Source organism: Heptranchias perlo, chromosome 2, assembly GCF_035084215.1.
Source record: "Heptranchias perlo isolate sHepPer1 chromosome 2, sHepPer1.hap1, whole genome shotgun sequence".
NCBI lineage: Eukaryota > Metazoa > Chordata > Chondrichthyes > Hexanchiformes > Hexanchidae > Heptranchias > Heptranchias perlo.
This window is the reverse complement of record NC_090326.1, coordinates 99027990-99049361: the sequence shown is the minus strand read 5'-3', so window position 1 is coordinate 99049361 and position 21372 is coordinate 99027990. Positions and strand designations below refer to the sequence as shown.

Sequence of the window (21372 nt, the reverse complement as noted above, 5' to 3'; positions counted from 1 at the left end):
GGTCTTCGATTCTTATTCTGTTCTTTGTGAAGAAACACAAAACAAAAAAAAACAGGAGAGCCTTTACAGCAATTTAATTTACAGCATCAGACTTTTCAAAGTTTATGTAGCAACTGAGTACAGCAGCCTTAACAGAACCAGTATTAATATCTTTTGCAGTTCCACTGATGGTGAAAGTTTTGTAACTGAGATGAATTGTCTAGAACAGGTTATGTTTGAAATGTCTTATAAGCTGTTTCATGCTTTGTATATGATTAATTGCTTAGGATGTATGGTATTTTTCACAGTGAAGCCAGTACTTTTTGATAGGGTTACAACAGCCTGCATGTTCTATTATGCACTGAAGTAGCACTGCTTTAGCTGGACTCAACCTGAGCTTTTATGTAAAAGGTACAGATAACAGTGAGGCTTTTCTGATTAAACATTGTCAATAGCCAAAGTAAAAATAATTCAATTAAGCGGGCATGGCAACATTATTTTATACATATTTAATTATTCAGATCCAGCCTTGGTCCAAACATGGACAAAAGAGCTGAATTCCAGAGGTGAGGTGAGAGTGACTGCCCTTGACATCAAGGCAGCATTTGACCGAGTGTGGCACCAAGGAGCCCTAGTAAAATTGAAGTCAATGGGAATCAGGGGGAAAACTCTCCAGTGGCTAGAGTCATACCTAGCACAAAGGAAGATGGTCGTAGTTGTTGGAGGCCAGTCATCTCAGCCCCAGGACATTGCTGCAGGAGTTCCTCAGTGCAGTGTCCCAGGCCCAACCATCTTCAGCTGCTTCATCAATGACCTTCCCTCCATCATAAGGGCAGAAATGGGGATGTTCGCTGATGATTGCACAGTGTTCAGTTCCATTCGCAACCCCTCAAATAATGAAGCAGTCCGAGCCCGCATGCAGCAAGACCTGGACAACATCCAGGCTTGGGCTCATAAGTGGCAAGTAACATTCGCGCCAGATAAGTGCTAGGCAATGACCATCTCCAACAAGAGAGAGTCTAACCACCTCCCCTTGACATTCAATGGCATTACCATCGCCAAATCCCCCACCATCAACATCCTGGAGGTCACCATTGACCAGAAACTTAACTGGACCAGCCATATAAATACAGTGGCCACGAGAGCAGGTCAGAGGCTGGGTATTCTGCGGCGAGTGACTCAGCTCCTGACTCCCCAAAGCCTTTCCACCATCTACAAGGCACAAGTCAGGAGTGTGATGGAATACTCTCCACTTGCTTGGATGAGTGCAGCTCCAACAACACTCAAGAAGCTCGACACCATCCAAGATAAAGCAGCCTGCTCGATTGGCACCCCATCCACCACCCTAAACATTCACTCCCCTCACCACCGGCGCACAGTGGCTGCAGTGTGTACAGGATGCACTGCAGCAACTCACCAAGGCTTCTTCGACAGCACCTCCCAAACCCACGACCTCTACCACCTGGAAAGACAAGAGCAGCAGGCACATGGGAACAACACCACCTGCACGTTCCCCTCCAAGTCACTCACCATCCCGACTTGGAAATATATCGTCGTTCCTTCATCGTCGCTGGGTCAAACTCCCTTCCTAACAGCACTGTGGGAGAACCGTCACCACACGGACTGCAGCGGTTCAAGAAGGCGGCTCACCACCACCTTCTCAAGGGCAATTAGGGATGGGCAATAAATGCCGGCCTCGCCAACGACGCCCACATCCCATGAACGAATAAAAAAAAGTATTGCTGGGATCAATGGCCAGCAAGCAAGCGCTGAAAACTTTTAGTTTAATCTTTATTGGCTCAATATATAAACCTGGGCTTGTTTGTAACACTTTCTTGTTACACATTCAGTGTTTTATATAGTAAGGTTTTTGATATTATACTGATTCAGTCGGGCTTTAAATATTCGATTTAAATAGTTAGTGAAACATTCAATAATGATTGGTTTGTGCAGTACTAGACAATATAAAGGGGACACTAATGTGATCTGCACAGTTCCAAACTGTCATACCCTTCAGGTGTTAATAAGGCTACTAACGAAAGACCAAAGGGAAGCTGCATATCGTATTTGATAGCAGATGCCATTTATACAGCAATTAGATTTTCTCATTTCTACTGAACAGTTCCAAAAGCCCCAGGGCATCCTGGAAATCTGCTTCCCTTTGCCATTCAGCTGTTATTGTCGCTAGGGTTGAAACATATTCCCTTGATGCAGTGAGGCAACAAATCAGGTTAGTTGATTCATAAGTCCCAATTTATGATTAATTATTACTTTTCGTGTATGAGGGCTGCAGGGGGAGGAGTGTTATCCAACTATTTGTTTTAAATGGGAAGTGTTTTAAGTCTGTGTAACTGAATGTGGCAAAATGCAGCTTGTAACATATTTATTCAACACATGGGAGGTGGCATCTTGACGTTTTTCTCTTTGCTGGCTGATACACTGTGGATAGGTTTCCTGCTGTTGATAGGTCAGTCAGTGTACTTTGTTTCAAAATGCTGCAATCAAGTGCTTGGAATAATTTGTCTCACCTGGAAACATTTCTACTGGGAAACCTGGTCATACTTAACAGTGGGCAAATAGAAAGAAGACAAAATGTCATTGCCCATGTGTATATATTGCAATATTAAAAACTGAGTTTCTCCACAATATGATTGTGCTCATAATCTGTTTTATGCACACTGGGATTGCCACAAATTTGAGCACCTATGTTTTTATCCCAAACTTACTTTGTCATTAATTAATATTAGTGACTCAGATTCTGAATAACAGTAAACTCTGGGTCTGGCAAGGGTAAGTTTAGAATCATAGATCATAGAACCATACAGCACAGAAGGAGGCCATTCGGCCCATCATGCCTGTGCCGGCTCTTTGAAACAGATATCCAATTAGTCTCACTCCCCAGTTTTTTCCCCATAACCCTGCAAATGTTTCCTTTTCAAGTATATATCCAATTCCCTTTTGAAAGTTATTATTGAATTTGCTTCCAACACCCTTTCAGGCAGTGCATTCCAGATCATAACAACTCACTGCGTAAAATAAATTCTCCTCATCTCGCCTCTGGTGCTTTTGCCAATTACCTTTAATCTGTGCTGTCTGGTTATTGACCCCCCCTGCCAGTGGAAACAGTTTCTCCTTATTTACTCTATCAAAACCGTTCATAATTTCGAACACCTCTATTAAATCTCCTCTTAACCTTCTCTGCTCTAAGGAGAACAATCCCAGCTTCTCTAATCTCTCCACATAACTGAAGTCCCCTTGTGTTTAAGATTTTGGATACTAAAAGATAGCTAACTTGATCTCAGCCCCACAGAATTCGCAGCACCAGACAGATTAGGTTTATGAGTAAACAATTGAAATGGATAATATTTCAAAATCAAAACACTATCTGCAGTGCAGAAACTGGTCTTGCACCAAATAAGTAAAGAGAGCTTGAAATGCTTTGTGGATGTTAATCAAATACTTAAGTTACTTGAGAGTGGAATGGTAATTTATAGTGTAGGTGCACAGGTTTTCCACAGAAGTGAAATCCAATCTCTCAGTTGGCATTGAGCACATTATTCATACTGGAAATCTATATTTAACATTGAGAAGCTGTTGGGATGTGTACTGGATACATAATTTACAGTTGATTATCTTAATAACCTCAGAGTAATGACATCACAAATATTAATCCTAACATTATTACGGGTAAGACATTTCTCAAACACCTGCTGCTGGTATGAAAAAAAATCTAAAACTTAATTTAAACACCCCATAAAATTATATTTATCTTTATAATATTAAAAATGGCACATCAGCACAGAGATGTCACATTGCAGAGTCACACTTTGTTACAGGTGCAAATAATCTTTTTTTTAACAGAGAGAAAAGTAAACTAGTTACTTAATGTTAGGGTACTTTTGACCTGGATTGAAAGCTGATGGAACACAAACATAACTTTCTGGAACACTTTGTATGTCAACTTTTCTAATGGAAACTTCTTATTTAAACATTTATAAAGGGATTCTGTTTTTAGAAGAGGGAGCAACGTATTTCACAGCTACCATTTGTTGACAAACCAATTGACACACTTAAATGCATTTTGATAAAACCTTTGTCTGCAATTTTTGATCTCAGTTACTGAAATTTCTAATGTCCAAAATATGCATTTAAGCAACATTTTTTTAAAGAATTGCACAATAACATGATTATATTTATCCATTGAATTCTTTTGTATTTTTCAATGCCTTCATTAAACTTTTTACTTGTAAACCTCAACCCCTCCCAAAAGCCTGGCCTTGGATTTGATGGGCAGATTTTCCTAACCTTTTAATCCCAGGAAACATCTATTTCCCCACATGCAAGGTGAGAAAAAAATGATGTTTCCCTGGGATTTACAGTGATTTCCTGTGGGTGGGAGGGGTGAGGCAGAGTTGGACCTGCACCTGCAATAAGCGCAGGCCCATTGGAAGCATGATGATGAGGAGGGAGGGGGGTTTTCCGGCCCCTCATCTCACTTTCCTGGGGGATCATGAGTCGCGCCAACGGAGGCGTGCCTAGGGAATCATAGCGCGCTGGCCTGCTCGAGGACCGCTGCAGATCCCACATGTAGTTGGATACTTCATACAGAAGGCCGCAATGTTGGTGGACAGATACAAGGATGAGAGGCCTGCAGCTGCACTCAACTTTGCTGCACGTTCTGCTGGTGCTAGGGTCAGGCCTGTGTCAGAGGTCATCTTAATAGCCTGGGTCAGGAAATACTGGCACTTCTGGGGCTAGACAACAGCAGCACACTTCAGGAGCTCTGTTCCTATCCAGCACAATAAAAGTGGAATTTTAGTCACTGTAAATCTGTGGCCCTGATGTCATCCCCTCCATGGCATTAATACCACTATTGTTATCATAATATGATTAGGCAGAGTCATTATTAGTGTTGATGCTTCAGAAAATCAGAACACCCAGATTAGTAACTTCAGATATTTGCAAATTAATGGGAACAAGGATTTAAACACGGGAAAATGTTGGAATCCGTTATTAAGGAAGTGGTAACAGGGCACTTAGAAAATCATAATATGATTAGGCAGAGTCAACTTGGTTTTATGAAAGGGAAATCGTGTTTGACAAATTTATTAGAGTTTTTTGAGGATGTAACTAGCAGGGTAGATAAAGGGGAACAGTGGATGTAGTATATTTGGATTTTCAAAAGGCATTCGATAAGGTGCCATACAAAAGGTTGTTACACAAGATAAGGACTCACAGGGTTGGGGGTAATTTATTAGCAAGGATAGAGGATTGTGTAACGGACAGAAAACAGAGAGTAGGAATAAATGGGTCATTTTCAGTTTGACAAGTTGTAACTAGGGTGGTGCCACAAGGATCAGTTCTTGGGCCTCAGCTATTTAAAATCTATATTAATGACTTGGATGAAGGGACCGAGTGTAATGTATCCAAATTTGCTGATGAAACAAAGCTAGGTGGGAAAGTAAGCTGTGAGGAGGACACAAAGAGTCTACAAAGGGATATAGACAGGTTAGGTGAGTGGGCAAGAAGGCGGCAGATGGAATATAATGTGGGGAAATGTGTGGTTATTCACTTTGTTAGGAAGAATAGAAAAGCAGCAGTGAGAAACTATTAAATGATGGTGTTCAGGGAGATTTGGGTGTCCTTGTACACGGAACATAGAAACATAGAAAATAGGAGCAGGAGTAGGCCATTCGGCCCCTTCGAGCCTGCTCCGCCATTCAATATGATCATGGCTCATCCTCTATCTCAATACCATATACCCCTTGATGTCTTTTGTGTCCAGAAATCTATCTAGCTCTTAAATATATTCAGTGATTTGGCCTCCACAGCCTTCTGTGGTAGAGAATTCCACAGGTTCACCATCCTCTGAGTGAAGAAATTTCTCCTCATCTCAGTCTTAAATGTCCTACCCCATATCCTGAGACTGTGACCCCCTCGTTCTGGACCCCCCAGCCAGGGGGAACATCCTCCCTGCATCCAGTCTGTCTAGCCCTGTCAGAATTTTATATGTTTCAATGAGATCCCCTCTCATTCTTCTAAACTCGAGTGAATATAGGCCGAGTCAACCCAATCTCTCCTCATATGACAGTCCTGCCTTCCCAAGAATCAGTCTGGTGAACCTTTGCTGCACTCCCCCTATGGCAAGTATATCCTTCCTTAGGTAAGGAGACCAAAACTGCACACAATACTTCAGGTGTGGTCTCATCAAGGCCCTGTATAACTGCAGTAAGACATCCTTGCTCCTGTACTCAAATCCTCTTGCAATGAGGGCCAACATACCATTTGCCTTCCTAACTGTTTGCAGCACCTGCATGTTTGCTTTCAGTGACTGGTGTACAAGGACACCCAGGTCCCTTTGTACATCAACATTTCCCAATCTATCACCATTTAAATAATACTCTGCCTTTCTGTTTTTCCTTCCGAAGTGGATAACCTCAAATTTATCTGCATTATACTGCATCTGCCATGTATTTGCCCACTCACTCAACTTGTCTAAATCGCCTTGAAGCCTCTTTGCATGCTCCTCACAACTCACGATCCCACCTAGTTTTGTGTCGTCACCAAACTTGGAAATATTACATTTGGTTCCCTCATCCAAATCATTGATATACGTTGTGAATGGCTGGGGCCCAAGCACTGACCCCTACTAGTCACTGCCTGCCACCCCGAAAAAGACCCATTTATTCCTACTCTCTGTTTCCTGTCTGTTAACCAATTTTCAATCCATGCCAGTATATTACCCCAATCCCATGGTGCTTTAATTTTGCACACTAACCTCTTATGTGGGACTTTATCAAAGGCCTTCTGAAAATCCAAACACACCACATCCACTGGTTCTCCCTTATTTATTCTACCAGTTACAGCCTCAAAAAACTCCAGTAGGTTTGTCAAACATGATTTCCCTTTCTTAAATCCATGTTGACTTTGTCTAATCCTGTTGATATTTTCTAAGTGTCCTGTTATCATATCCTTTATAATAGACTCTAGCATTTTCCCTACTAATGATGTTGGGCTAACCGTTCTGTAGTTTCCTGTTTTCTCTCTCCCTTTTTTAAATAGTGGGGTTACATTTGCCACCTTCCAATCTGCAGGAACTGTTCCATAATCTATAGAATTTTGGAAGATGACAACTAATGCATCCACTATTTCCATGGCTACGTCTTTTAGTACTCTGGGATGCAGATTATCAGGCCCTGAGGATTTATCAGCTTTCAGTTCCATTAATTTCTCCAGCACTATTTTTTTACTAATACTAATTTCCTTTAATTCCTCCTTCTCACGAGTCCCTTGGTTCCCTAGCATTTCTGGGAAGTTATTTGTGTCGTCTTCCGTGAAGTCAGAACCAAAGTATTTGTTTAATTGCTCTGCCATTTCCTTGTTCCCTATTATAAATTCTCCCGTTTCTGACTGTAAGGGACCTACATTTGTCTTTACTAATCTTTTTCTTTTTACATACTTGTAGAAGCTTTTACAGTCCACTTTTATGTTCCTTGCAAGTTTACTCTCATACACTATTTTTCTCCTCTTAGTCCTTTTTTGCTGAATTCTGAACTGCTCCCAATCCTCAGGCTTGCTATTTTTTCTGGCAACTTTATATGACTCCTCTTTGGATCTAATACTATCCTTAATTTCTTTTGTTATCCATGGTTGGACCACTTAGTTTTTGCACCAGAAAGGAATATATAATTGTTGCAATTCATGCATTCGCTTCTTAAATGTTAGCCATTGCCTATCAACCGTCATGCCTTTTAATGAAGCTTCCCAATCTATCATAGCCAACTCACTCCTCATACCTTCGTAGTTTCCTTTGTTTAGATTCAGGACCCTAGTTTCGGATTGGAATACTTCACTTTCCATCTTAATGAAGAATTCTATCATGTTATGGTCACTCTTCCCTAAAGGACCCCGCACAACAAGATTATTAATTAACCCCTTCTCATTGCACAATACCCAATCTAGGATAGCCTGTTCCCTGGTTGGCTCCTCAACATACTGGTCTAAAAAACCATCTCGTACACACTCCAGGAATTCATCCTCCACAGTATTATTGCTAATTTGGTTTAGCCAGTCTATATGTAGATTTAAGACACCCATGATTACTGTAGTACTCTTGTAACATGCATCTCTAATTTCTTGTTTGAGTGGTAATGTAGTAATCCACTACATTACCACTACTGTTAGGAGGCCCATAGACAACTCCCACCAGTGTTTTCTGCCCCTTGGTGCTTCTTAACTCCACCAAGACTGATTCTACGTCTTGATTTTCTGAGCCAATATCCTTTCTCACTATTGCTCTGATTTCATCCTTTACTAACAACGCCACCCCACCTCCTTTTCCTTTTTGCCTGTCCTTCCTAAATATGGAATACCCTTGGATATTCAGCTCCCAGCCTTGGTCACCCTGCAGCCGTGTCTCTGTAATTGCAATTATATCATATCCATTTACATCTATTTGCGCTGTTAATTCGTCTACCTTATTACGAATGCTTCGTGCATTCATAGAGTCATAGAGTTATACAGCACGGATAGAGGCCCTTCGGCCCATCGTGTCCGCGCCGGCCATCAAGCCCTGTCTACTCTAATCCCATATTCCAGCATTTGGTCCGTAGCCTTGTATGCTATGGCATTTCAAGTGCTCATCCAAATGCTTCTTGAATGTTGTGACGGTTCCTGCCTCCACAACCCTTTCAGGCAGCGAGTTCCAGACTCCAACCACCCTCTGGGTGAAAAAGTTCTTTCTCAAATCCCCTCTAAACCTCCCGCCATTTACCTTGAATCTATGTCCCCTTGTTATAGAACCCTCAACGAAGGGAAAAAGCTCCTTAGTATCCATCCTATCTGTGCCCCTCATAATTTTGTACACCTCAATCATGTCCCCCCTCAGCCTCCTCTGCTCCAAGGAAAACAAACCCAATCTTCCCAGTCTCTCTTCATAGCTGAAGCGCTCCAGCCCTGGTAACATCCTGGTGAATCTCCTCTGCACCCTCTCCAAAGCGATCACATCCTTCCTGTAGTGCGGCGACCAGAACTGCACACAGTACTCCAGCTGTGGCCTAACCAGTGCTCTATACAGCTCCATCATAACCTCCTTGCTCTTACATTCTATGCCTCGGCTAATAAAGGCAAGTATCCCATATGCCTTCTTTACCACCTTATCTACCTGTTCCGCCGCCTTCAGGGATCTGTGAACTTGCACACCAAGATCCCTCTGACCCTCTGTCTTGCCTAGGGTCCTCCCATTCATTGTGTATTCCCTTGCCTTGTTAGTCCCTCCAAAGTGCATCACCTCGCACTTTTCCGGGTTAAATTCCATTTGCCACTGTTCTGCCCATCTGACCAACCCATCTATATCGTCCTGCAGACTGAGACTATCCTCCTCGCTATTTACCACCCTACCAATTTTGTATCATCAGCGAACTTACTGATCATACCTTTAACATTCATATCCAAGTCATTAATGTAGACCACAAACAGCAAGGGACCCAGCACCGATCCCTGTGGTACCTCACTGGCCACAGGCTTCCAGTCACAAAAACAACCTTCGACCATCACCCTCTGCCTTCTGCCACTAAGCCAGTTTTGTATCCAAAGTGCCAAGGCACCCTGGATTCCATGGGCTCGTACCTTCTTGACCAGTCTCCTGTGGGGGACTTTATCGAAGGCCTTACTGAAATCCATGTATACCACATCCACTGCGTTACCCTCATCCACACGCCTAGTCACCCCCTCAAAAAATTCAATCAAATTAGTCAGACATGATCTTCCCTTGACAAAGCCATGTTGACTATCCCTGATTAATCCTTGCTTCTCCAAGTGGAGACTAATTTTGTCCTTCAGAATTTTTTCCAATAATTTTCCTACCACTGATGTTAGGCTCACTGGCCTGTAGTTCCCTGGTTTTTCCCTACTCCCCTTCTTGAATAATGGTACTACATTAGCGGTTCTCCAGTCCTCTGGCACATCCCCTGTGGCCAGAGAGGTTCTGAATATATGTGTCAGAGCCCCCGCAATCTCCTCCTTTGCCTCACACAGTAGCCTGGGATACATTTCATCCGGGCCTGGGGATTTATCCATTTTTAGGCCTGCTAAAACCGCCAATACCTCCTCCCGCTCGATGTTAATATGTTCGAGTATATCACAGTCCCCCTGCCGTATTTCTATGTCTACATCGTCCTTCTCCATAGTGAAAACAGATGCAAAAAATTCATTTAGAACCCCTCCTACATCTGCCGGCTCCACACACAGATTGCCATTTTTGTCCCTAATGGGCCCTATTTTTTCCCTAGTCATCCTCTTACCCTTAATATACTTATAAAACATCTTAGGATTTTCCTTTATTTTGCTCGCCAGTGTTATTTCATGGCCCCTCCTTGATCTCCTAATTTCTTTTTTAAGTATCCCCCTGCACTTTTTGTACTCCTCTAGGGCTTCCTCCGTCTTTAGCCTTTTGTATCTGCCAAAAGCCCTCCTTTTTTTCCTAATCCATTCTCGTATATCCCCTGATATCCAAGGTTCCCTGGAGTTCTTGGAACCAACATACTGGTCAGATACAGTGCTTTTAGATTTGTCTTTTTAACATTTTTAGACATCTTAACATTTTTTTGTACTGTGGCCCTATTTGTCTTATTACCATTTTTTCTTACCCAGACCCTATTTGTTAGTGTACTCTTTTGTTTGTACGCTCTGTCCCTTCCTGACACAATCTGGTTATCCTTACCTCAATCACTTTCCTGCACAGCTTCCTTGTCTTTTCTCTTTAGCATTCTAGATTTCTCTCCACCGGGATCCTCCCCCCTCCTTATTTAGTTTAAAGCCCTATCTACCTCCTTAGTTATTCAATTCGCTAGAACTCTGGTCCCAGCATGGTTCAGGTGTAGTCCGTCCCAACGGAACAGCTCTCTTTCCCCAGTACTGGTGCCAATGCCCCACGAATCGAAACCCACTTCTCCCACACCAATCTTTGAGCCACGCAGTCATCGCTCTGATCTTATTTACCCCATGCCAATTTGCTCGTGGCTCAGGTAATAATACAGAGATTATTACCTTTGTGGTTCTGCTTTTTAATTTAGTCCCTAGCTGCTCAAACTTAGGAACACAGAAAGTTAACATGCATCTTCAGCAAGCAGTTAGGAAGGCAAATGATATGTTGGCCTTTATTGCAAGGGGTTTGGAGTACAAGAGTAAGGAAGTCTTGCTACAATTGTACAGGGCTTTGGTGAGACCACACCTGGAGTACCGTGTACAGTTTTCATCTCCTTTACCTAAGGAAGGATATACTTGGCTTAGAGGGGGTGTAACGAACGTTCACTGGATTGATTCCTGGGATGAGAGGGTTGTCCTATGAGGAGAGATTGAGTAGAATGGGCTTATACTCTCTGGAGTTTAGAAGAATGAGAGGTGATCTCATTGAAATGTATAAAATTCTTAGGGGGCTTGACAGGGTAGATGTGGAGAGGCTGTTTCCCCTAGCTGGAGAGTCTAGAACTAGGGGGGGCATAGTCTCAGGATAAGGGTTCGGCCATTTAGGACTGAGGTGAGGAGGAATTTCTTCACTCAGAGGGTTGTGAATCTTTGGAATTCTCTACCCCAGAGGGTTGTGGATGCTGAGTTGTTGGCTGAGATTGATGGATTTTTATACTCTAAGGGAATCAAGGGATATGGGGATCGGGTGGGAAAGTGGAGTTGAGGTCGAAGATCAGCCATGATCTTATGAATGGCGGAGCAGGCTCGAGGGGCCGAATGGCCTACTCCTGCTCCTATTTCTTGTGTTCGCATGTTCCTATAAAACAGCAAAGCCTTAACTTTACACTGTGCAATAGCAACAACTTTCATTTGTATGGCGCCTTTAATGTAGTACAACATCCCATGGCACTTCACATAGGCTTAATCAGACAAGAACACCATTGGAGATCTGCTAGTTATTAAAATAGCACATCTTGGAGTAACTTTAAAACAGTAATCTAATTGCTTGAGATTGGGTGACTCATAAGCTGCACAAACTTTGCTCTTGTATGAATATTGCAATCCGCCTTGTTTTCTTTCCGGAGTATGTTAGAATAGTTTTTATTTTACTGACTTTCCACTCACACCTATGGTACAAGATGTGAAGAATGCGAATAAACACTGATTTTCTCATTGTGATAAAGGCTATTTTTTCTCCATTCATACTTCAACATGAAGACTATAAAATTAGCAGTTTGATACTTTTATTTGAAAATGGTTGACAAATATCTTAGGCCAAAATTTCTAGAGCCTTGTTCTGTCCCTAAAAATGGGTGACCAGCCACTTTACATACAAATCAGTCATTTTAATCTGTATTTCTTTTTTACTTAAAGTGAAAAATTTTATTAATTTGCTGTTGCCATTCTGTTAAATTTTGAATCAAAATTCGCTGATGATTGTACAGTGTTCAGTTCCATTCGCAACCCCTCAGATAATGAAACAATCCGTGCCCGCATGCAGCAAGACCTGGGCAACATCCAGGCTTGGGCTGATAAGTGGCAAGTAACATCCGCACCAGACAAGTGCCAGGCAATGACCATCTCCAACAAGAGAGAGTCTAACCACCTCCCCTTGACATTCAACGGCATTACAATCGCCGAATCTCCCACCATCAGCATCATGGGGGTAACCATTGACCAGAAACCTAACTGGACTAGCCACACAAATACTGTGGCTACAAGCGCAGGTCGGAGGCTGGGTATTCTGCGGTGAGTGACTCACCTTCTGACTCCCCAAAGCCTTTCCACCATCTACAAGGCACAAGTCAGGAGTGTGATGGAATACTCTCCACTTGCCTGGATGAGTGCAGCTCCAACAACACTCAAGAAGCTCGACACCATCCAGGACGAAGCAGCCTACTTGATTGGCACCCCATCCACCACCCTAAACATTCACTCCCTTTACCAACAGCACACTGTGGCTGCAGTGTGTACCGTCCACAGGGTGCACTGCAGCAACTCACCAAGGCTTCTTCGACAGCACCTCCCAGACCCACGACCTCTACCACCTAGAAGGACAAGGGCAGCAGGCACATGGGAACAACACCACCTGCACGTTCCCCTCCAAGTCACACACCATCCTGACTTAGAAATATATCGCCGTTCCTTCATCGTCACTCGGTCAAAATCCTGGAACTCCCTAACGGCGCTGTGGGTGAACCTTCACCACACGGACTGCAGCGGTTCCAGAAGGTGGCTCACCTCCATCTTCTCAAGGGAAATTAGGGATGGGCAATAAATGCTGGCCTTGCCAGCGAAGCCCACATCCCATGAAGGAGTAAAAAAAAACTATTTGTACAATCTTGAGGATGAACTGTCACAGATCAATGATTTCCTGTAACTCAAGTGAACAAGCAGCTTTCATATCAAAGGTGTTCACTGCTATAAACAGTTTTGTGATGGATATAAAATATATCATTGGAGGCTTTTTAAATAAGTACCAATTCTATCATATTAACAATATTCATTTTTAGCTGTTGTAACATTTACTCAGAAAGCTTATAAAATATAATTTAAGGAAAATAAGGCACACCTTCCTTAATTTACAGTGTTAAAATTAATGATTTAAAAATCTTAAGATTTTTTGATTCATTTTAACATCAGTGTAAATGTTTTGTTCAAATTTGGTGTAAATGGGAGAAAGGAGAAAGATACTGAAATCTGTAAGTGTTGGAGTTTGCGATTGACTTCTTACCTTGTACTTCACAGCTGGAGCCCCTGTGAAACGTGTATTTCGAAGAGTCAGATCAGCGTGCAGCACGTCCCTCAGTTCCAGGAATCACTCCCAGGTTATGCTGGGCTTGAACACCTTCAGCGGGCACACTCACTGTAAGTACTGATTTCTGGATGAAAATAATGTCTACTTGGGTATTGTGCCCAGTATTGATAGCTGTATATGGCAAAGGAAATTAAGGCTCTAGTGATGGTGTAGAAGAAGGCCGCCAGATTAGTTACGAGAAAATGCTCCAACATTTAGGGCTATTTACTTTTGAGAACTGCTGGTTTAGAGGGGATATGATTAAGGTTTTAAAATGATGAAGGGATTGGAGCAGAGGCTTAACTCTTGATCCCTCAAAGCCTCTTCACCATCTGCAAGAATCAAGTCAGAAGTTTTATGGAATACTCATCACTCGCCTGAATGGATGCAGCTGCAATAACACTCAAGAAGCTCAACATGATCCAGAACAGAACAATCTTTTTGATTGGCGCCTCTTCCACTCGACTCAATATCTGCCCCAATCACCACCCTGCAATATGTACAATCCACAGGATGCACTACAGTAACTTACCAAGCTTACTTTGACAGCATCTACCTCCCAGTGACCTGTGTCACCAAGAAGGACAAAAGCAGGAATGGCGTGGAACGGCATCGTCTCTGAGCTCTACCCACAAATCACACACCTTTCTGATAATACGTAATCACTGTTCATCATCGTCGGGTCAAAATCCTGGAATTCCCTACCTTTCATCATCGTGGGAGCACCATCACCACAAGGCCTGCAGCAGCCATTACCACCTTTTCGGGGCAACTAGGGGTGGGCAGGAAATGCAGCCGTGTCAGCATCCCAAGAATCATAGAATGGTTACAGCGCACAAGGAGGCCATTCGGCCCATTGAGCTCATGACGGCTTTTTGTAAGAGCAATCCATTCAGTCCCATTCCCCTGCTCTTTCCCCGTAGCCCTGCAAATAAAGAACAAATAACAAAAAAAATTCAGTCCCGTTGGATAGGTTATTTGAGATGGATAGGGATAGAAGGACTAGATAACATTAATATAAAATCCTTAGGCAAAGAGTTAAGTGAGGTGCCAGGATGTATACACACCAAAGCATCATTAGCAGTGGCTTCTCTTCCTGCCCCTTTGCCATCACCTCTGGAGTCCCCCAAGGATCCATCCTTGGCTTCCTCTTCTTTCTCACCTTTGTGCTGTCTCTTGGTGACATCATCCACAGACATGGGGATAGCTTCCACATGTATGCTGCTGACCTCACCTCTACCTTTGCACCATCTCTCTTGACTCCTCTACTGCCTCTGTGCTATCCAACTGCTTGTCCAACATCCACTCTTGGATCAGCTGCAATTTCCTCCATTTAAATATTGAGAAGACCGAAGCTAACATCCTCAACACCCACCACAAACTACATACCCTCGTTACTGACTCCATTCCCCTTCCTAGCCACTGTCTCAGGCTGATCCAGACTATTTGTAGCCTCAGCATCTAATTCAACCCTGAGCTGAACTTCTGGACCCGTGTTCTCTCCATCACAAAGACTGCCAGCTTCCACCTCTGTAATATTGCCTGCCTCTCCCTTTTCCTCAACCCATCTACTGTTGAAACACTAATCCGTGCCTTGTTTTTACCTCTACACTCGTCTATTCCTATGCTCTTCTGCCTGGCCCATCCGCCACCCTCCATAAACTTCAGCTCATCCAAAACTCTGCTGCCCATACCCTACCTTGCATCAAGCCCATCACCCATGACTTCCTACAGGCCAGTCAGTCTAACCTCGGTGGTGGGCAAATTATTGGAATCAATTCTAAAGGACAGCATAAATCGTCCTTTAGAAAGGCACGGGTTAATCAAAGACAGTCAGCATGGATTTGTTAAGGGAAGGTCGTGTCTCACTAACTTGATTGAATTTTTTAAGGTGGTAACAAGGAGGGTCGATGAGTGTAGTGCATTTGATGTAGTCAACATGGATTTTTACCAAGGCTTTTGACAAGGTCCACATGGCAGACTGGTCAAAAGAGTACAAGCCCATGGGATCCAAGGGAGAGTGGCAAATTGGATCCAAAATTGGCTCAGTGGCAAGAAGCAAAGGGTAATGGTCGACAGGTGTTTTTGTGACTGGAAGGCTGTTTCCAGTGGGGTTCCGCAGGGCTCAGTACTAAGTCCCTTGATTTTTGTGATATAAATGATTTGGACTTAAATGTAGGGGGCATGATTAAGAAGTTTGCAGATGATACAAACATTGGCCGTGTGGTTGATAGTGAGGAGGAAAACTGTAGACTGCAGCAAGTTATCAGTGGACTGGTCAGTTGGGCAGAAAAGTGGCAAATGGAATTCAGTCCAGAGAAGTGTGAGGTAATGCATTTGGGGAGGGCAAACAAGGCAAGGGAATACACAATAAATGGGAGGATACTGAAAGGTGTAGAGGGAGTGAGGGACCTTGGAGTGTATGTCTACAGATTCCTGAAGGTAGCAGGACAAGTAGGTGAGGTGGTTAAGAAGGCATATGGAATACTTTCCTTTATTAGCCGAACCCTTCGCATTTATAAATCACAGAACAATGCCTGGTGATTACAGATAGTCTTTCCAACTGCCCGTTGCCACGGCAATCATGTTGTGCAGACAGAGAGGTGTTACCTACAAGGCCACCGAATATACAAACCACCAAAAAAAAAGAGAGGCAGAAACATAGAAAAGACAGCAAATGACCCGTTATATTAAAAACAGATAACATATGTTCGCTGGTGGGGTTACGTGTAGCGTGACATGAACCCAAGATCCCGGTTGAGGCCGTCCTCATGGGTGCGGAACTTGGCTATCAATTTCTGCTTGACGATTTTGCGTTGTCGTGTGTCTCGAAGGCCGCCTTGGAGTATGCTTACCCAAAGGTCGGTGGCTGAATGTCCTTGACTGCTGAAGTGTTCCCCGACTGGGAGGGAACCCTCTTGTCTGGCGATTGTTGCGCGGTGTCCATTCATCCGTTGTCGCAGCGTCTGCATGGTCTCGCCAATGTACCATGCTCTGGGGCATCCTTTCCTGCAACGTATGAGGTAGACAACGTTGGCCGAGTCACAGGAGTATGAACCATGCGCCTGGTGGGTGGTGTCCTCTCGTGTGATGGTGGTATCTGTGTCGATGATCTGGCATGTCTTGCAGAGGTTACCGTGGCAGGGTTGTGTGGTGTCGTGGACGCTGTTCTCCTGAAAGCTGGGTAATTTGCTGTGAACGATGGTCTGTTTGAGGTTGGGTGGCTGTTTAAAGGCGAGTAGTGAAGGCGTGGGGATGGCCTTAGCGAGGTGTTCGTCGTCATCGATGACATGTTCAAGGCTGCGGAGAACATGGCGTAGTTACTCCGCTCCGGGGAAGTACTGGACGACGAAGGGTGCTCTGTTGGTTGTGTCCCGTGTTAGTCTTCTGAGGAGGTCTATGCGATTTTTCGCTGTGGCCCGTCGGAACTGTCGATCGATGAGTCGAGCATCATATCCCGTTCTTACCAGGGCATCTTTCAGTGTCTGTAGGTGTCCATCGCGTTCCTCCTCGTCTGAGCATACCCTGTGTATTCGCAGGGCCTGTCCATAGGGGATGGCCTCTTTGACGTGGTTAGGGTGGAAGCTGGAAAAGTGGAGCATCGTGAGGTTGTCCGTGGGCTTGCGGTAGAGTGAGGTGCTGAGGTGCCCGTCTTTGATGGAGATTCGTGTGTCCAAGAAAGAAACTGATTCTGAGGAGTAGTCCATGGTGAGCTTGATGGTGGGATGGAACTTGTTGATGTTATCGTGTAGTCTCTTTAGTGATTCCTCGCCGTGGGTCCATAGAAAGAAAATGTCGTCGATGTATCTGGTGTATAGTGTTGGTTGGAGGTCCTGTGCAGTGAAGAAGTCCTGCTCGAACTTGTGCATGAAAATGCTGGCGTATTGGGGTGTGAATTTGGTCCCCATGGCTGTTCCATGTGTTTGGGTAAAGAACTGGTTTCGAAGAAGGGTTCGAAGATTTCATTTCCACAACATTCACCTGAGGATGGAGGAAGCCTCCGAAAGCTTGTGAATTTCAAATAAAATTGTTGATCTATAACTTGGTGTTGTAAAATTGTTTACAATTTATTAGCCGAGGCATAGAATATAAGAGCAGGGAGGTAATGCTGGAACTGTATAAAACACTAGTTAGGCCACAGCTTGAGTATTGCGTACAGTACTGGTCACCACATTACAGAAAGGATGTAATTGCAATAGAGAGGATACAGAGGAGATTTACAAGGATGTTGCCAGCACTGGAGAATTTTAGCTGAGGAAAGATTGGATAGACTGGGGTTGTTCTCTGGAACAGAGGAAGCTGAGGGGAGATTTAATTGAGGTGTACAAAATTATGAGGGGCCTAGATAGAGTGGATAGGAAGGACCTAGTTCCCTTAGCAGAGAGTCAATAACCAGGGGGGCATAGATTTAAAGTGATTGGTAGAAGGATTAGAGGGGAGCTGAGGAAACATTTTTCACCCAGAGGGTGGTGGGGGTCTGGAACTCACTGCCTGAGAGGGTGGTAGAGGCAGAAACCCTCAACTCATTTAAAAAGTACCTGGATGTGCACCTGAAGTGCTGTGACCTACAGGGCTACGGACCAAGTGCTCAAAAGTGGGATTACGCTGGGTGGCTCGTTTTTGACCGGTGTGGACACGATGGGCTGAATGGCCTCCTTCTGTGCCGTAAATTTTCTATGATTCCATGGTTCACTGACCTACTTTAGCTCCTGGTCCCTTAATGCCTGAAATTCAGTATTCTTATCCTGTTTAAATCCCTCCACGGGTTAACCCCTCCCTATTTCTGTGACCTCTTCCAGTTCTCCAGTCTCCACACCCCCCGCCCCACACACTCGTTTTCATGTTAGAATTCAAGCTAAATGGTCAGATGTGAGGACAAAATTACTTTTCAGCATTTGCAAAGGCTGCAAGACTTTGAAATAATTTTTCAGCCTTTTGGCAAATGATGGAGAGATGTAGCACCCGAGCCCCCATTCAATTGCTTGGCAAGTGGAGATGCTGTTAAGTGAAGACGATGCCGTGTTTGGCACTCAGTGGCACCCTCTTCAGATGACAGCATGCCTGACAGGGGATGGGGGCCAAAATCAACACTATGCTCATTACCCGTGGACTTGGGAACAGATGCGTAAGCTGGCAGCATACCTTAAGGAAGCTGCCACGCTAAGTTTACCCAACAGTGCTATTTATCAAGTTAATGGTCCAAGTGTGCATGCCACAAAGTGTTGCCTGTCAACCTGTTTAACATTTACTGCTAAGCCACAGATGAGCTCTCACAAAATCTTAAAGCTCTTTCATTGCTTACGATACATACCAACAGGGCACACATTCAAGCTGCAAGAAGCTCCCACAGCCACCTAACAGACAGCCACTTCACTTATTCCTGCCAGTGAATAGCACCTAGAAGGAGCAAGGAGGTAGATTGTAGAATATATCCTCAGACACGATTACTAAGGAGAAGCACTGGGTTAAAACACGTTAGGCATAGACACCTATCACCATTAGGGTATTAACTTTGGTTTCACATATTACAGGGCTATTAGAAATGCACCAAGGGAATAGTGTTAAGGGTTCCCACTCCTTAGGTACTGTCCCCTCCCCTTCAAATCTGCCATCATCACCCCCCTCCTCAAAAAACCTACCCTTGATCCCTCTGTCCTTGCAAGCTACCACCCCATCTCCAACCTCCCTTTCGTCTCCAAAGTCCTTGAACGTGTTGTCGCCTCCCAAATCCGTGCCTATCTTTCCCGCAACTCCAAGTTTGAATTCCTCCAATTAGGTTTTCGCTCCTGCCACAGTACTGAAACAGCCCTTATCAAAGTCACAAATGACATCCTCTATGATTGTGACTGTGGTAAACTATCGCTCCTCATCCTTCTAGATAGAGTAGATAACGAGAAACTACTCCCATTGGCGGAAGGGTCAAGAAGCAGAGGGCGTAGATTTAAGGTGATTGGCAAAAGAACCAAAGGTGACATGAGGAAAAACTTCTTTTACACAGCGAGTGGTTATGATCTGGAATGCATTGCCCGAGGGAGTGGTGGAGGCAGATTCAATCATGGCCTTCAAAAGGGAACTGGATAAGTACTTGAAACGAAAAAATGTGCAGGGCTATGGGGATAGGGCGGGGGAGTGGGACCAGCTGGATTGCTTATGCATGGAGCCGGTTTGGACTCGATAGGCCGAATGGCCTCCTGTGCTGTAACCTTCTGTGATTCTCGACTTGTCTGCAACCTTTGACACGTTTGACTACACCAACCTCCTCCAACGCCTCTCCTCTGTTGTCCAACTGGGTGGGACTGCACTTGCCTGGTTCCATTTTTATCCATCTGGTCGTAGCCAGAAAATCACCTGCAATCGCTTCTCTTCCCACTCCTGTACCAATATCTGAAGTCCCCCAAGGATCTATCCTTGGCCCCCTTGTAGATGGGAATACCCCATCAACATGCTGCCCCTCGACGACATCATCCAAAAACATGTCAGATTCCACATCCACGCTGACGACACCCAGCTCTACCTCACCACCACCTCTCTCAACCCCTCCATTGTCTCTGAGTTGTCACACTGCTTGTCCAACATCCAGCACAGGATGAGGAAAAATTTCCTTCAACTAAATATTGGGAAGACCGAAGCCATTGTCTTCGGTCCCCGCCACAAGCTTCGTTCCCTCGCCACCAACTCCATCCCTCTCTCTGGCCACTGTCTGAAGCTGAACCAGACCGTTTGTAACTTTGGCGTCCTATTTGACCCTGAGATGAGCTTCCGACCACATATCCGCTCCATCACCAAGACCGCTTACTTCCACCTCCGTAACATCGCCTGTCTCCCCCATGCTTCAGCTCATTTGCTGCTGAAACCCTCATCCATGCCTTTGTTACCTCCAGACTCAACTATTTCAATGCTCTCCTTCCATCTTCCACCCTCCATAAACTTGAGCTCATCCAAAACTCTGCTGCCCATAGCCTAACTCGCACCAAGTCCCGTTCACCCATCATCCCTGTGCTTGCTGACCTATATTGGCTCCCAGTCCGGCAACGCATCGATTTTAAAATTCTCATCCTTGTTTTCAAATCCCTCCATGGCCTCGCTCCCTCCCTATCTCTGTGACCTTCACCAGTCCTACAACCCTCTGAGATCTTCAATTCTGGCATTTTGCGCATCCCTGATTTTAATCGCTCCACCATTGGTGGCCGCGCCTTCAGCTGCCTCGGCCCTAAGCTCTGGAGTTCCCTCCCTAAACCTCTCCGCTCTCAACCTCTCTCTCCTCCTTTAAGACCCTCCTTAAAACCTACCTCTTTGACCAAGCTTTTGGTCACCTGTCCTAATATCTCCTTATGTGGCTCGGTGTCAAATTTTGTTTGATAATGTTCCTGTGAAGCGCTTTGGGACATTTTTCTACGTTAAAGGCGCTATATAAATGCAAGTTGTTGTTGTGCCAAGTCCTGCGTCCCATCCCTTCGTCCTTGATGGTTTACAACAGCTCCAATTTCCATAATGCTTCAAATTTAAAGTTCCTGTGCCTTGTTTTTAAATACTTCCGTGGCCTCAGCCTTTACTATCTCTGTAGCCCCCTCCGCCCCATCCTTCCCCCTCCCGACCCACGAACTCTCTGCTCTGAGTCCAGCCTCTCTGGC

The 21372-nt window shown here is 44.4% G+C and overlaps 1 protein-coding gene across 3 annotated transcripts in view; it reads left to right on the top strand.

Moving 5' to 3' along the window:
* The window catches only part of invs (inversin), a 351132-nt gene that overhangs the window by 311609 nt on the left and 18151 nt on the right, over positions 1-21372 (top strand). For all 3 annotated transcript variants that reach the window (XM_068004896.1, XM_068004906.1, XM_068004888.1), the window contains one exon: positions 13693-13812. In XM_068004896.1, coding sequence (XP_067860997.1) covers positions 13693-13812 — 120 coding nt within the window. The remainder of the gene's footprint in view (positions 1-13692; positions 13813-21372) is intronic.